Source organism: Protopterus annectens, chromosome 5.part1, assembly GCF_019279795.1.
Source record: "Protopterus annectens isolate FY-2018-M chromosome 5.part1, PAN1.0, whole genome shotgun sequence".
Lineage (NCBI taxonomy): Eukaryota > Metazoa > Chordata > Ceratodontiformes > Protopteridae > Protopterus > Protopterus annectens.
In genome coordinates this window covers 722,959,413-722,974,034 of record NC_056736.1, presented here as the reverse complement: position 1 = coordinate 722,974,034, position 14,622 = coordinate 722,959,413, and the positions used below count along the sequence as shown (strand labels likewise).

Here is a 14,622-nt window from a genome sequence, read left to right as displayed (position 1 = left end):
TCAGCCCGAAGATTTTCTTCTCCACTCAAAGCTAAGTACCCCGTTGGGGAAACTTTTTTCTTGCTCCACTCCAATGTCAGAAAAAGTTAATAATTGTATTTCATGTGGGAAGCAAATACCTCATAAGGATTTTCATTCTTACTGTATTCCTTGCTTAGGCCCTGACCACGACGTAGCTAGTTGTCGGTTTTGTGCTAGATTCAATCAACATACAATTAAGCGAAGGTACGATGTTGCTTTTCATTACTTCGGTAGGCTCTTTAACTACAAAATGTCATCGGATACGGTTCCGGCTACCAGAGTTCACAAACGTCACAAGGACAAAGACAGGCCTCCGAGGTCCAAATCTGATGATAGCGCACAAGTGGAGCCAGCTTCAGGTTCGGCCGTCGTCAGTGAGGTGCTTTTGCAACCCCTGTCATCGGCCATTTCAGAACTGACGGCCGAAACGGACTCGCATGAAGAGCCAACCAGGCCTTTAAATATTTCTGTTGCAGGACCTTCGAACAATGCTCCTTCGGATGGGTCCGGAGCCGCTGTGCAGGTACCGGCTTCCGAAGGGGTTTTCAGGCCTACTCAGCTTCTAATAAAAGCAAAGGCAAAGACTCCTTCTAAATCAAAGACTACAACACAGGCCTCCTTTGAACCGGCTCCCAAGTCACAGAAACAGTTACTCAAGATGGCGGAGGATTTACTTACTATGATTAGGGGTTCACATCCCCCTCCAGATAAAAGGCCAAGACAGGATGTTTATTATGATTCCTCTGATAAAGCTTCCATTTCTTCAGTTTCTTCTTCTGATCAGGAATATTCTTTCCCTCCTTATGAGGATTCTGATGCTGAAGAATCCATTCCTTCAGCTTCTCCCCCTGAGGATTTCTCTTTTGGGGAAACTTTGCATGAAATGAGGGAACATTTCCATTGAGAAGGACAGGAGTACTCTGAATCTAAGAAAAGACTGAGGGATTTTCTTCTTCTTCCCCAACATAGACCTCTGGCTATTCCTCCTGTTTTGGATATTGTGGACGATGCCTTTTCGGAGGCTAACTTAACCACTGACTCTTTTCCTCCTGCTCCTGTTAAGCCTGATAGATGTTACAGGGTTCCTGATTCCCATCAGTTTTTATACAAGAACCCTTCTGCTGACCCTGAAACCATTTCTCAGGGTCCTAAGGGAGTTAAGGCTGCTTCTGCCAAAAATCCCATTCCTACTGAAAAGGATTCCTGATCCTTAGAGAGATGGGGCAAAAAGGTGTACACTTCTGCTACTTTGTCCATTAGGGCCTTAAACTGTCAGTTTCATATGTTTAAATACCAGCAATTTCTCTTGTCTGTTTTAAAACAAAAGCTTACTTCCATTTCTGCCTGTGCAGATAAGGAATTGCATGACTTATTGCATGCCACTGAACAAGTTGGGAAGCATGGTTTACACTGTGGATTTGATGCCTTGGAGGCTTCTTGTAGGGCTGCGGCCTCTGGCACAGTTATTAGATGGCATGCATGGCTAAAGGAACAGAATTTGCCTGAACAAGTAAAGGCTAAATTATTGGATGCTCCTGTTCAGCATAATGTTTTGTTTGGATCAAAAGCTGAAGAGGTGATTAAGAGGTGATTAAAAAGATGGAGGATAAGGCGAAATCCATGCAAACAGTTAAAGGTTTCTTACACGTACAGCCACCTAGATTTAGCAGGAAATGGCCTTCAAAAAAATGGTCCTTTCCCTCATCAGACAGGCCTCAGAGGGGTAGATATAGACGCTGCAGAGGAAGGCCTCAAACACAAGCTTCTTATAGACCAAGACAGTGGACTGCTTCCACCCCTAGGGGAGGAGAGGACAGGTCACAAACTCAAAGGAAACAAACTCAATGACTCCCTCTGTTGGGCTACAGGAATTTCTTGCCTGGAAGCCCCTCTCGGACTTTATCAAAATTGGACTCAAATAACCCAAGACAAGTGGGTTTTGGATGTGATTTTAAGGGGTTACAAATTCCATTTTCATACCTTGCCAAGGTCCAAGCGGATGGCCAGACCTTCCAAAACATCAGTGGACGGAGGCTTTAAACCAGGTGGAAGCTCTTTTGGCTATGAATGCCATAGAACTGGTTCCACTTTCAGAGATGGGAAAAGGTTTTTACTCAAGGCTCTTTCTAGTCCCAAGGAAGCAAAACTCATGGAGACCCATTCTGGATCTGTCGGTCTTGAACACCTTTCTAGAGATTCTAAAATTCAAGATGCTTACTCTACAGCAGCTACTTCCAATGCTGTCCAAAGATGCATGGATGGTAACTTTGGATTTAAAGGAGGCATATTTACACATTCTCATCAGGCAGGATCGCAGAAAATACCTCGGGTTCAAGGCTGGATCGAGGCACTTTCAATTCTCTGCGCTGCCCTTTGGATTGTCTACTGCGCCCAGGGTCTTCACCAAATGCCTGGCTCCAGTAGTAGCTTACTGCAGACTCAAGGGAATACAAATTTACCCTTATCTGGACGATTGTCTAATTCAGGCAGACAGCAAGGATGTCTTACTCCAGCATCTAGAATTTGTACAGAACCTTCTCAAGTTCCTGGTATTCTCTGTAAACATAAAAAAAGTCAAATTTAACCCCATCACAACAGATAACTTTTCTGGGTGCTCTTTTAAACACCACAACCCAGATGGCATTTCTGACATCCGAAAAAAAATTACAGCTGGCTTCAACTTTCAGAACCTTGGCAACTTTAACTCTGCTATCTGCAAGGAAATTCCTGCAGGCTTTGGGTTACATGGCCTCCTGCATCCTTCTCGTACCATATGCAAGACTACACATGAGGAAAATACAGTGGTACCTAAAAAGTGTATGGTCTCAGCATTGCCACAGTTTGGACATGCTGATCTCCGTCCTTCCTTGCCTTCAAAAGGAATTTCTTTGGTGGTCCAGGGCATGTGCTCTAAACAAAGGGAAACCCTTCCGTCTGCCTCCTGCCACTCAGATTCTAACCACGGACGCCTCGGATTATGCTTGGGGAGCCCATTTTCAGGGCAATTGTCTGCAGGGCCTTTGGACAAAGGATCAGAAGCACCTGCATATCAACTTAAAGGAAATGTTAGCCGTTCAGAAAGCTCTATTGGCCTTCAGGAATCTCTTACAACCAGGACAACTACTAATACGGACGGACAACACCACAGTTATGTGGTACATAAACAAGCAAGGGGGATCTCATTCCTACCCCCTTTGCAGACTAGCCATGGATCTATGGAACACAGCTCTAGCTTGCAATCTGGATCTTCAAGCTCAGTTTCTACCAGGGAAACAAAACTTCCTGGCAGACAGTCTGAGCAGAAACCTTTCGGACCCACACAAGTGGATGCTGGACACCAAAATATTCAGGATGATAACAGAAGTCTGGGGATGTCCTCATATAGACCTCTTTGCATCCCATCTCAATCATCAACTACAGAATTTTTGCACCAGGACTTTCCACAGAAAAGCTTGGAAAGTGGATGCCCTGTCATTCAGTTGGAGGAACCTCTCCGGATATGCCTTTCCACCTCTTCCTCTTCTTCCACGGGTCTTATTGAAGATAAAACAGGAAAAGCCCAAGATGATAATCTTGCTGGTTCCAAATTGGCCTCGGCAGTTTTGGTATCCAACTCTAAAAAACCTATGTCGGGAGCCCCCTTGGGTTTTACCTCAGTCTCCGAACCTTCTGTCCCAACATCAGGGTCAGGTTCTACACTCTCATGTCAGAACTCTCAGCCTGGTGGCCTGGTTAATCCAGGGCCTTTGATTTCTTCTATTCTACCCAAGCAGGTTATGGATGTCATTTTAGAAGCCAGACGTCCTAGCACTAGAAAATCTTATGCAGGAAAATGGAAAAGATTTTGTTCCTGGATGCAGGCTCAGGATTCTGATCCTTTTCTTCCTAACATTTCCTTAATTTTACTTTACTTGACAGATCTCTTACATAAGGGTCTCTCTTTCTCTTCCATTAAGATACATGCTTCGGCTATTTCTGCTCATTATAATACAGACCCTCCCATCTTTTCCCACCAGCTCATGAGACAGTTTCTCAGAGGTGCTAAGAACTTAAGACCTCCTAGATCTCCTCCCATTCCTGCATGGGATCTCAACTATGTTTTGGAAAAACTAACCTTGCCTCCTTTTGAGCCTGCTGCTTCTTCTGACATTAAGTTTTTATCTTGGAAGACAGCTATCTTGTTAGCCCTAACCTCTGCCAGGAGAGTTTCAGAGTTGCAAGCTCTTATGGCTGGTGGAACCTTATAATGTGAGAGTGTTCGATCTCGCCGTTTGTTCTTACACATGGGTTCAGAGCCGATCCTCGGCTCCGTGTCGGCCGCTTGCAAGCTCTGCATCGAGAAGAAGCTCGAGACTAACCTAACTCCCACAATCCCCCTCTGCCTTTACCTCCGATCTAGTTTGCCGCTGCAGCGTTCGCATCACTTTGATGAGCTCGAGCAACCTTAAGCTAAGATTTATATATTTTTTCTTGTATTCTAAGAATTTCTTTTTGCTAAAAAGTTATTTGAGAGACTGTGTGTGTGTGTGTGTGTGTGTGTGTTATAGTTTCGAGGAATCCTCGGTTCCATATAAAGTTATTTAAACTTTATTAGAGTTTTCCCTCGGGGCCTAACCCCACCCTTTACTGGATTGACTACCGGATTGACCCTTTTATTGGATTTGACTAATTTACCGGAATTGACATTTCTTACTGGACTTGACTTGTTTCTAACTTAAAATGTCTGAGAAAGCTAAATCTGGGTTTAAACGTTGCCAATGTGGGCAAAAGATGTCAGTGACTGACAATCATAGTTCCTGCGTCTACTGTCTTGGCCCTCTCCATCTGCAAGAAGACTTTTCAATTTGTCATTCTTTCAGTGGAAGGGTCATGACAGATAGGCGCAGGAAACTTATGGATAGGGGTCTTTTAAAACCTACTTTTCAGGAGGCTCTGGATGCTTCAGACCAGGCATCCAAATCCTCGAAGGAATCGAAGACGTCGGAGCCCAGGTCATCGGCTCCGAGCTCTTCAGTTAAGGTTCGATCACCGGTTCCCACAGACTTCGGGACCGAGTGTTCAACTGTTGTCAGTTTCCGAGCCTCGAGTCTTGGAACCGGTGACGGAGCTCCCTCCCCCGACACTGTTGAGGTCGGCTCCGTCTTCGATTCCTTCGACGCGCTCTTCCAGACACCTCTCCGACACCGATGTAGACCGCGTGGTGCAGAAGTTAATGGAGAATACAGCCTTATCCAAACTCATCTCGGTCTCCTCTCAGTTGGTGTCGAGACTCGAAGGCCTTCCCTTATCTCCATCTGTTCCTCCTCCGAGACCTGTCCAGTCTTCGGAGCCGGAAGAGGCTGACCTGCTGATTGTGGAGCCCTCGGTGCCAGAACCGTCCTTCTCTCGGTCGGCTCCGTTCACCTCGACTCCGTCGGATCCGGTACCGGAGTCTCGGAGCCGAAGATCCATCCTTGGTTGCGGGACCGAGAGTCGGACCAATGTTTCGGTTCCGACGCTCCCTCTCGGGGCCTCGGTTCGGATCGACTCGGCTCCGTCCTCGGGGTTGATGCCTTCGGTGCCTGTTTCGGGGATTCTTCCCATTTCTTCGGAACCGGGAGATACCTCGACTCTGGACCCGTGGGCCTTCGACCTCATGAGGAAGGTGTTGTCTACCCAGACAACCACATCAGCAGAAACAGCTTCTCCTCCCCATAAAGGACCGTTATCCTCCTCTGCACCCATGGCTACATCTAAGCGTCGAGCACCTGTGTCTCAGCCACCCCTGGAGGGCGCCCCCTCTTCCTCGGAGGCTTCTTCGGATGCTCCCCCCGAAGAAGTCCCTAGGAAAAGATTGTGTAAGAGGAGACACTTAGATTCTCCACAAGAATCATTGACATCGGACACTGACTTGGATGAGTCAGAAGGGTCCCCAAAGTCACCTTCAGAGGATGTCTCTTTTGCTGACATCTTGGAGATCCTAAAACAGAGAGGTGATTGGCAGTCCCTTCCCCCTTCTGAGGATGAGTCAGTCTTGCTGAAGGCATTTAGTGCTCACCCTTCCTCCTCCTGGGTCACTCCGCCCTTCGATGAGTTGATGGAGCTGATTGCTCGAAGGGCATGGGAGACGCCTGACACGGTGGAGCCAGTCCCTAGAAAGCCTAACAAGTATATTACTGCCCCTCAGGATAAGGCTTATCTAACAAAGGGAGTACCAGTGGACGCTATGGTGGTGGCAGCGGCCACGAAAAAGGAGATGTCGGAATCTTCCTCATCTCTCCATCCGCCTAACAAAGATTCTAGGACTATGGACAGGTACGGGAAGCGCATTTTTAGTTCAGCGGCTTTTTCTATGCGATCCCTGAACTATTTGACCCACTTCACACGGCTACAGAGGGATCTAATCAAAGAGTTGGGAGATACCCTCCAGGGTACTACAGATGCTGCTGTTTCAGAGAAAGTTACAGCACATCTCAATACCCTTACATCCATTGTAAACTCGTCCATGAGGCTGATATACGCAGCCGAAGGATCGAGTAGGGCAGCAGCTTCAGCGATTGCTCTTCGTAGACAATCCTGGATGCGCTTATGTTCGTTTGCGGAAGCCTTCAAGTCTTCCTTTACTAACGCCCCATTTGATGGTGCCACTCTCTTTGGCCCCAAAGTAAAGGAGACCCTTACCCGGTGTGAGCAGGAGGGAAAGACTCTGTCTGCTGTCGGAGTCCGTTTTTCCACCCCATCCAGACCGTACCCCAAAGGGCAACGTGGTGGAAAAATGTGGTTTCGAAAACCCCAAGGATCTTTCCCAGGCACACAGGGTGATGCCCCTCTAGAGGCAGAGGAGGGGCAGAGGTGGAAGACGCCGCCCTGGCGGCAGAGGGGTCCGCAAAACCAAGGTGACAGGGATACACCCCCTGGGAAACCTTTCCAGCACTCCTGAGAGGAGGCCCGACTGTCCTGCTCTGGAGGCAGTCGGGGTCGCTTAGCTTTATACCCTCAGGCCTGGCAAAATCTTACATCAGACAACTGGGTAAAAAGCGTTGTTACCAGAGGCTACAGAATACCCTTCCTATTGCCCCCAATTCCAAAGAAGACTCCCAGATGTGCCGCCCCATCTGCAAGACCCTGCAGCTATAGAAATTTCAAAGCTGCTAGAAAAAAAGAGTCATCCAACCAGTCCCAGCGGACCAAAGAGGATTCGGAACTTACTCAAGGTTCTTTTTAGTTCCAAAGAAGACAGGGGACTGGAGGCCGATTCTGGACCTAAGCAACCTCAATACCTTCGTCAAGAAAGAAAAGTTCCGAATGGTCACGCTTCAATCGATCCTTCCATTTTTACAGAAGGACGACTGGATGTGCTCAATAGATCTGAAGGATGCATACTACCATATCAAAATGGCCAGGGCGTCCAGGGATCACTTGCGCTTCCGGCTGGGAGCCAGCCACTTTCAGTTTTGAGCCCTGCCCTTTGGTCTGACCTCAGCCCCCAGGGTCTTCACCAAATGCATGGCAGTGGTGGCGTCTCACCTGAGACGCCTGGGATTCCAGGTGTTTCCGTATCTGGACGACTGGCTCCTTTCTGCCACCACCCAGCGTCAACTCATTCAGGCCAGGGATTACACACTACAGCTTTGTGTTCATCTCGGAATTTCCGTAAATTTCGAAAAATCTTCACTACAGCCATCACAGCATATCTCATTCATAGGAGCAGAATTGGATACGCATCATTTAATTCTAAGACTTCCTCCAGAAAGGATAGCCTCACTACAAAGCCACATTTCTCTACTTCTGTTATCCAGAAAGTCCCCAGCAAAACTGGTTCTGAAGGTTTTGGGTCTCATGGCAGCTTCTCTCATTGCGATACCATTGGGAAGACTGCACATGAGAGTTCTACAATGGCTACTGTTTGCACAATGGTCGTTCCAACAGCTACCTCTGACACACGAAGTTCTGATCACAAATACATGCAAATCTCACCTAGCCTGGTGGCTTCGGACTTGCAACCTTTCCAGCGGAAGACCATTTGTGCTACCCACGACAGCTACGGTGACCACGGACGCTTCCCTGATAGGGTGGGGGGGCATCTTTCAGGGACAGACAGTCCAAGGCGAATGGACCAATTTAGAGTACAATCTGCACATCAATGTTCTAGAGTTGAGGGCAGTGTTTCTAGCGTTGCAACACTTTGCTCCCCTTCTTCCTCTAGGGACTATTGCAGTTCAGACGGACAACATGTCCGTAGTCTGGTACATAAACAAACAAGGGGGAACCAAGTCCTATCAGCTATGCAGAGAGGCCATGAGAATCTGGCAATGGGCGGAGTCCACGGGTCGCTTTCTGATAGCAGCACATCCGGGGTCATCCAACGTCATAGCCGACAGGCTGAGCAGAGCAATCCTGTTGCCTCACGAGTGGTCCCTAAAACAGTCAGTTGCGAAGAAGATTTTTCGCAAGTGGGGCCAGCCTTCCTGCGATCTTTTGTGTCTCCAATGAACGCCAAATGCAGGAGCTACTTTGCCCTATTACCCCTCCAGGGAAGTCCCCAGGGACGCTGGTTCACGATTGGCCCCGGGTCTCCTGTACGCTTTTCCTCCCTTTCCCTGATTGCAAAGTTTCTGCAGAAAGCCAACAACCTGCAAAGGACGATTATCCTCATTGCCCCATTCTGGCCTCGTCAAATTTGGTTTCCCTTTCTTCTGGCACACGTTCGGGGACCCTGGATCCTGGACCCAGAGCCAAACCTACTGACCCACTCGTCAGGGACTCCCCACCCCTCGCTCTTGTCACTCCATCTAGCAGCTTGGTTGCTCCGCTTCCCTACTTAGCCAGGTCTGATCTTCTTTCACCTGCAGTTCAGAATATACTAGTGGCTTCTCATAAAGCTTCCACTACAAAGACCTACACTAGTAAATGGAAGCGCTTTGTTTTCTGGGCACATACACAGCATTTGGATCCTGTTATAGCTCCTTTAAACAAGATTTTGGAGTTTTTAACAGAGTTGTTCCACCAAGGAGCTTCTCCTGCCACTTTAAGAGTGCAATTGGCTGCCATTTCCAACTTTCATGTGGAAGAATGTTGGGCACCTATTATGGCTCACAGACTTTGTAAGGCCTTTTTAAAAGGATCTTTCCATATTAGACCACCAGTTAGAACTCCTACATCTCCGTGGAATCTGAACCTTTTGTTGTCTAAATTGATGTTGCCTCCGTTTGAACTGGCTTCCTCTTGTCCATTGAAGTATTTGTCGTGGAAGACCCTCTTTTTGGTGGCCATTACATCGGCTAGGCGGGTGTCAGAGCTTCAGGCTCTTTCTGTTAAACACCCTTATCTGATCTTTCACTCTGACAGAGTATCTCTTCGCACTAATCCATCCTTCCTCCCCAAAGTCTGCTCTATTAATAACATTAATTAATCCATTGAACTCCTTACCTTTTTCAAAAATCACTCCAATAAGTTGGAGTATATGTTACACAAGTTAGATGTTCATAGACAACTTAGATTTTACTTGGATAGAACAGAGGATCACAGGAAATCAGATCAACTTTTTATAGCCTTTGCGGACAGCAGGAAAGGTGTAGCAGTTACTAAACGAACCCTTTCCAAATGGCTAACTGATTGCATTATGTTTGTTTATGCTACTTCAGAACAAACTTTACCTGCCAAACCCAAGGGGCACTCTACAAGATCAGTATCTACATCCCTGGCTCATGCAGCTCGCTTACCATTAGACACTATTTGTGCAGCTGCCACTTGGTCTAAACCACATACATTCATTTCTCATTACAAGGTGGGCAGGGTTTCTAGGGACAGGGCATCCTTTGGTTCCACTGTGCTCAAGAACGTTCTCCCATGAGTTCCTCAGGAACATGGAGCTAGGGACGCTACCCATGTGTAAGAACAAACGGCGAGATCGAACACTCTCACATTTAGAAGTTATGTCCTTACCATAACGTTCCATGTGGAGTCTTCATCTCGCCTTTGTTCTTACATTCCCACCCTCCCACCCTCAGGAAGAACATACAGTTTGGTGCCTGGTCTGGGTTATTCTGCTTCTGCATTCGCAGTTGTTGTGTATATATGTATGTACATATGTATATATAGCTATAAGTGTTCTTGCAGTTATGTAGTTTTTGCATGAGTGTGTTCTCTCTCTGACTGCTGGTTTGCTTGCAAACTAGATCTGAGGTAAAGGCAGAGGGGGATTGTGGGAGTTAGGTTGGTCTCGAGCTTCTTCTCGATGCAGAGCTTGCAAGCGGCCGACACGGAGCCGAGGATCGGCTCCGAACCCATGTGTAAGAACAAAGGCGAGATGAACACTCCACATGGAACGTTATGGTAAGGACATAACTTCTAATTATTTTTCATCAAGACAGGGTGTCTTTAAGGACTAATCCTACTTTCATGCCTAAGGTGGTTTCCAAAGTGGCTTTAAATCAAACTATCCACTTGCCAACTTTTTTCCCCACTCCTCAAAATAAAGGGGAAAGGATCTTACATTCCTTGGATGTACACAGACAACTACGTTTTTACCTGGACAGAACCAAGGACATCAGAAAATCAGAACAATTGTTTGTTTCTTATGCTTCAAGCTCCCAAGGTAAAGCCATTTCAAAACAGACCATTTCTAAATGGATTGCTCATGGAATCAGATTTTGTTATTCACACCATGGAAAGCAAATCCAAGGGAGTATACGGACTCATTCCACCAGAGCTGCTGCCACTTCTGCGGCCTTCATCAGGGGAGTTCCTACCAAGGACATTTTGGAAGCTGCAACTTGGAGTTCAGTGCATACTTTTTCTAAGCACTACAATCTACAGGGCCTTTTAGCCACCCCTTCTTCTTTATGACCACCTCCCTTTCTTTCAGCTATGGGATTCTACCCTACAGTCATGACTGCAACAGTGAAACACGATGAACATAGTACAGTTGTGTACACCTACCATAAATGTAGATGTTCGAGTGTCTTCACGTTGCAGTCTGTGTTTCCCTCCCTCCTGTCCCCTCTTATTTTTATTTTTGTGTATTTCCTTTTTTCACCATTCTTCTGAGGTGTATTTGCAAAGGTTATGGGACCTTTTTCATTTCGGGACTCCTGACATCTGGGGCAAGAAAAACTGGAGAAGATGGCGTCGGCTGTCAGCTTTATACTCCTGGCGCTCTGACATCAGGGAGCATGGTTGAACAGCCGACGCCGGACCCAGACTTTGGGATTCTGGCCGACCGAGTGCTGCCTGCCGGCAGGGGAGAACCCTACAGTCATGACTGCAACAGTGAAGACACTCTAACATCTACATTTATGGTAGGTGTACACAACTGTACTTTCCTTATCTCCCTCCTGCCATGACTTACAGTAGCTTTTGTAATCTCCCACATGTAAGGAATAATGCAACAGTGATAAGGAAGGACATAGTACAGTTGTGCAAGATCTTTCCATAACAGTAGATGTCCTACTTTTCACTCCTGCAGTATTCAGCACTGCCTCCTGCCTCCCTTTTTTCCCCTTTTTTCTTCTGGTCGGGTGCACTCTTTTCTCCTTTGTTCTTTTTTCTGGAGTTGCTCTAGTTCTCCTGGGGCACTTCAGTTCTGAGGATTGAGTGTTCGTATGTCACTTTTATGCCCTATGCCTGCAAAAGGAGCATATGGCTGACGTACATTGATCTGATGATATAAAGGCTTTTATATGCTGGCTGCACATTAGGCTATTCTCAGCAGGATATCCCACATTAAGGAATATTGTAACAGTGAAAAGTAGGACATCTGCTGTTATAGTAAGATCTTGCACAGCTGCTCTTTTATGCTGTTTGGCTTTGGATAGTATAGTCTTCAGGGTCTCTCACATTAGGCAGGTAGAAGATGGGGGATATGTGTTGGGGCAATGAATAGTTTTGTATTGCCATCAAATGTCCTTTCTGTTTTTGTCCAGTTTGGACTCCTGAGATGTTGACAGAAAATAGCAGAAATGGTATGAAGGGCTATAACTGGGAATAATAAAATAATAATAATAAAAGAGCAGAAATGGTATGAAGGGCTATAACTGGGAATAATGGACTGAAAATTTGATGCAAAGAACTCTGATGCTTAAAACATATTTACTGGGACTGATTCAGTAGGCTGTGATTTTTAAATGACTGATTGTAAAGCTGCAGATTGCTTTAAAAACTTCTGGTAGAAGGAGAAAGGGTGAGAGAAGTCTGAAAAATGACTCTGCACACTGAGCAGTTCAGTGTTTTTTTTTTTTTATTTGCTTTTTTGTGTCTGTAGTTTGCTTTATCTGGGACCAGAATTTTTAATGGTAGGACTCCTAGCTTTGGATGTATGTCAGGTTTTACAGCAGGTAGCACTTTATTTATACTTTGGTCCATTTAGTCCCAATAGACCAGCATCTTGTTTTCACAGGATATCTATGGCCACGGTGGTGGGATCACTGACTAGAGGAAATAAGGTGCCGGGGAACTTAACACTACTCTATCTGATAAGTGCCATGGAATTTTTTACATTCACCAGTTTAGGCATATGGAACCTCAGTTTAATATGTCATCCAATGAACAGCACATTCAGGTGTACAGCACCCCCCTAATGCTGCACTTGAGTATCAGGAATGGAAAATGAATTCAGTAACCTGGGGTGGGACATGAACTCATAGCCTTCTGATCTTCCAGCACCAAAGGTGATGGAGTTACCTTTTTGAGCTACTGACAGCTTTGGAATGTATAGCAAATCATAGGACCTGTGTCTGGGAATGAACTTGGTCATTTTTTCTTGGAGGAATTCAGTTCAACCACCTCCTGATTTGTTATACTGATGTACCCCTGTCCTCTGAGAAGTTGTCTTTAACTCCTGCTCCTTGAATGAACTGTCTGGGTCTTAGGAAGGACTGTTAACTTGGAAGTGTATGAGAAAGTTGTGAAATAGTCTCACCTGCTATGTGTATATAAAAAAAAAATGTATGTAGTATGCATAAATGTGTGTGTGTGTGTGTGTGTGTGTGTGTGTGTGTGTGTGTGTGTGTGTGTGTGTGTGTGTGTGTGTGTGTGTGTGCGCGCGCGCGCGCGCATATAAACATGCATATGTAGAACTTTTTATATAGAAGCCTTTAGTTACAAGGGTACATCATTTATTTCTGGCTTTGGAGATTTTTGTGCCTTCATGTCTGCCTTTATATTAATCATGTTTTGCTTTTTTGGATGTTTTATTGTCTAAAAATTAAAAAATATATATTAAAACCTTATTATGGAATGCTGAAATAAAACATATTAACAAGGTAGGACTTGTCAGTTGCCTTATAACCTTACATTGTTATGTGCCATTTTCCCTAGTGTCTGCAAGCACTGGAGTTCCTTCATTCTAATCAGGTCATTCACAGGGATATCAAGAGTGACAACATTCTGCTAGGAATGGACGGCTCTGTCAAACTAAGTATGTATACTTCAGTGTGTCTTTATTATGCCTTTGTATCCCGTCATTTACATACTGCTTTATCCCTACAAAGCCACCTGTGGAGACTAACTGGAACACTGGACATTTCTTTGAAATAAAACATGAATGTGCTTCATAGTACTTTGAGCAGATTGGTGCACTTTGTACATAAAATAACTACATTATTTAATGAAAACTGTTCACAGTGTGAGGTAAAGGATGTAAATATATAATAAAAGTATGTGCATGTTTAGCAGTAATTCAGGTGTGGCGTAAATGAATGCTGTTGAATTTGACGCATTAAATTAGATTTACTGTTGTCAGTAGTAGTGACTTGAATGAATTGCCTGCCACTGAATCCTCTGTAGTCAGTACAGGCTGGGCCTTGCCGATTGTGAGGCCCAGTCTGAATGACTTTGGTAGAGCCCCGCTGCTGCACCCCCCCCCCCCCCCAATCTACCACCTCACCTCTCCCTCCAATTGCTGGCTTCTTAAACTTTAGACCATTGTTACTGTGTATTAAAATGAAAACAAAGTGCTTACATACTAGCTTATATTTTGTCATAACACATGGTAAATTAGAAGTAAACTACTCAACTCCAGTTCCTCATTAAGGGTATGCTTAGCTTGCTCAGGAACACTGTAAGAGTCTCAATTGATGGGACACTGAGGCTGTCTAACTAGTGCATGATCAGGTGGATGTACCCTGGCTTACTAGTAAGCATGTCTCCAAACTGCTCTAATTCTGCCTGAATCTCCTTAACCTGAGTAAGAGGTAACTGCATACTCCCCCCTGTCCTCCTATACTTTTTCCATCTTTTCTGTCTCCCTCCTTCCCCTAACTGGACTTGTGTCTTACTCTCCTTCACATCTCGTGCCCAGTAATTGCATATGCTGCAAATGCTTTGTCCTCTGTATATAATTTTCTCTGAAGACATGTTAAACATTGTGATGTTATAACAATGTACAGGAACTCTCTTTGCCTATTTTACTGATTGAATTATTGTATCATATCTATTTGTGAATTGTATTAATTTATCCTTATCCTGACTTATGCCTCTGAATCTTGCTTTTACATTGCCACTGTTACATTGATAGTAATGTTTGTTTCTTTAGTTATTTTTCCCTGTGCTGAGCTTGAAATGGTTTAGGTGGGTCAATGTTCTTCCTAATCGATCACCCAACTTACTTTTGTAAGTTAAGAC

General features: G+C 45.3%; 1 protein-coding gene across 2 annotated transcripts in view; it reads left to right on the top strand.

Annotated features, from left to right (window-relative positions):
- The window catches only part of PAK1 (p21 (RAC1) activated kinase 1), a 1,330,007-nt gene that overhangs the window by 1,246,417 nt on the left and 68,968 nt on the right, over positions 1-14,622 (top strand). For both annotated transcript variants that reach the window (XM_044073352.1, XM_044073351.1), the window contains one exon: positions 13,318-13,417. In XM_044073352.1, coding sequence (XP_043929287.1) covers positions 13,318-13,417 — 100 coding nt within the window. The remainder of the gene's footprint in view (positions 1-13,317; positions 13,418-14,622) is intronic.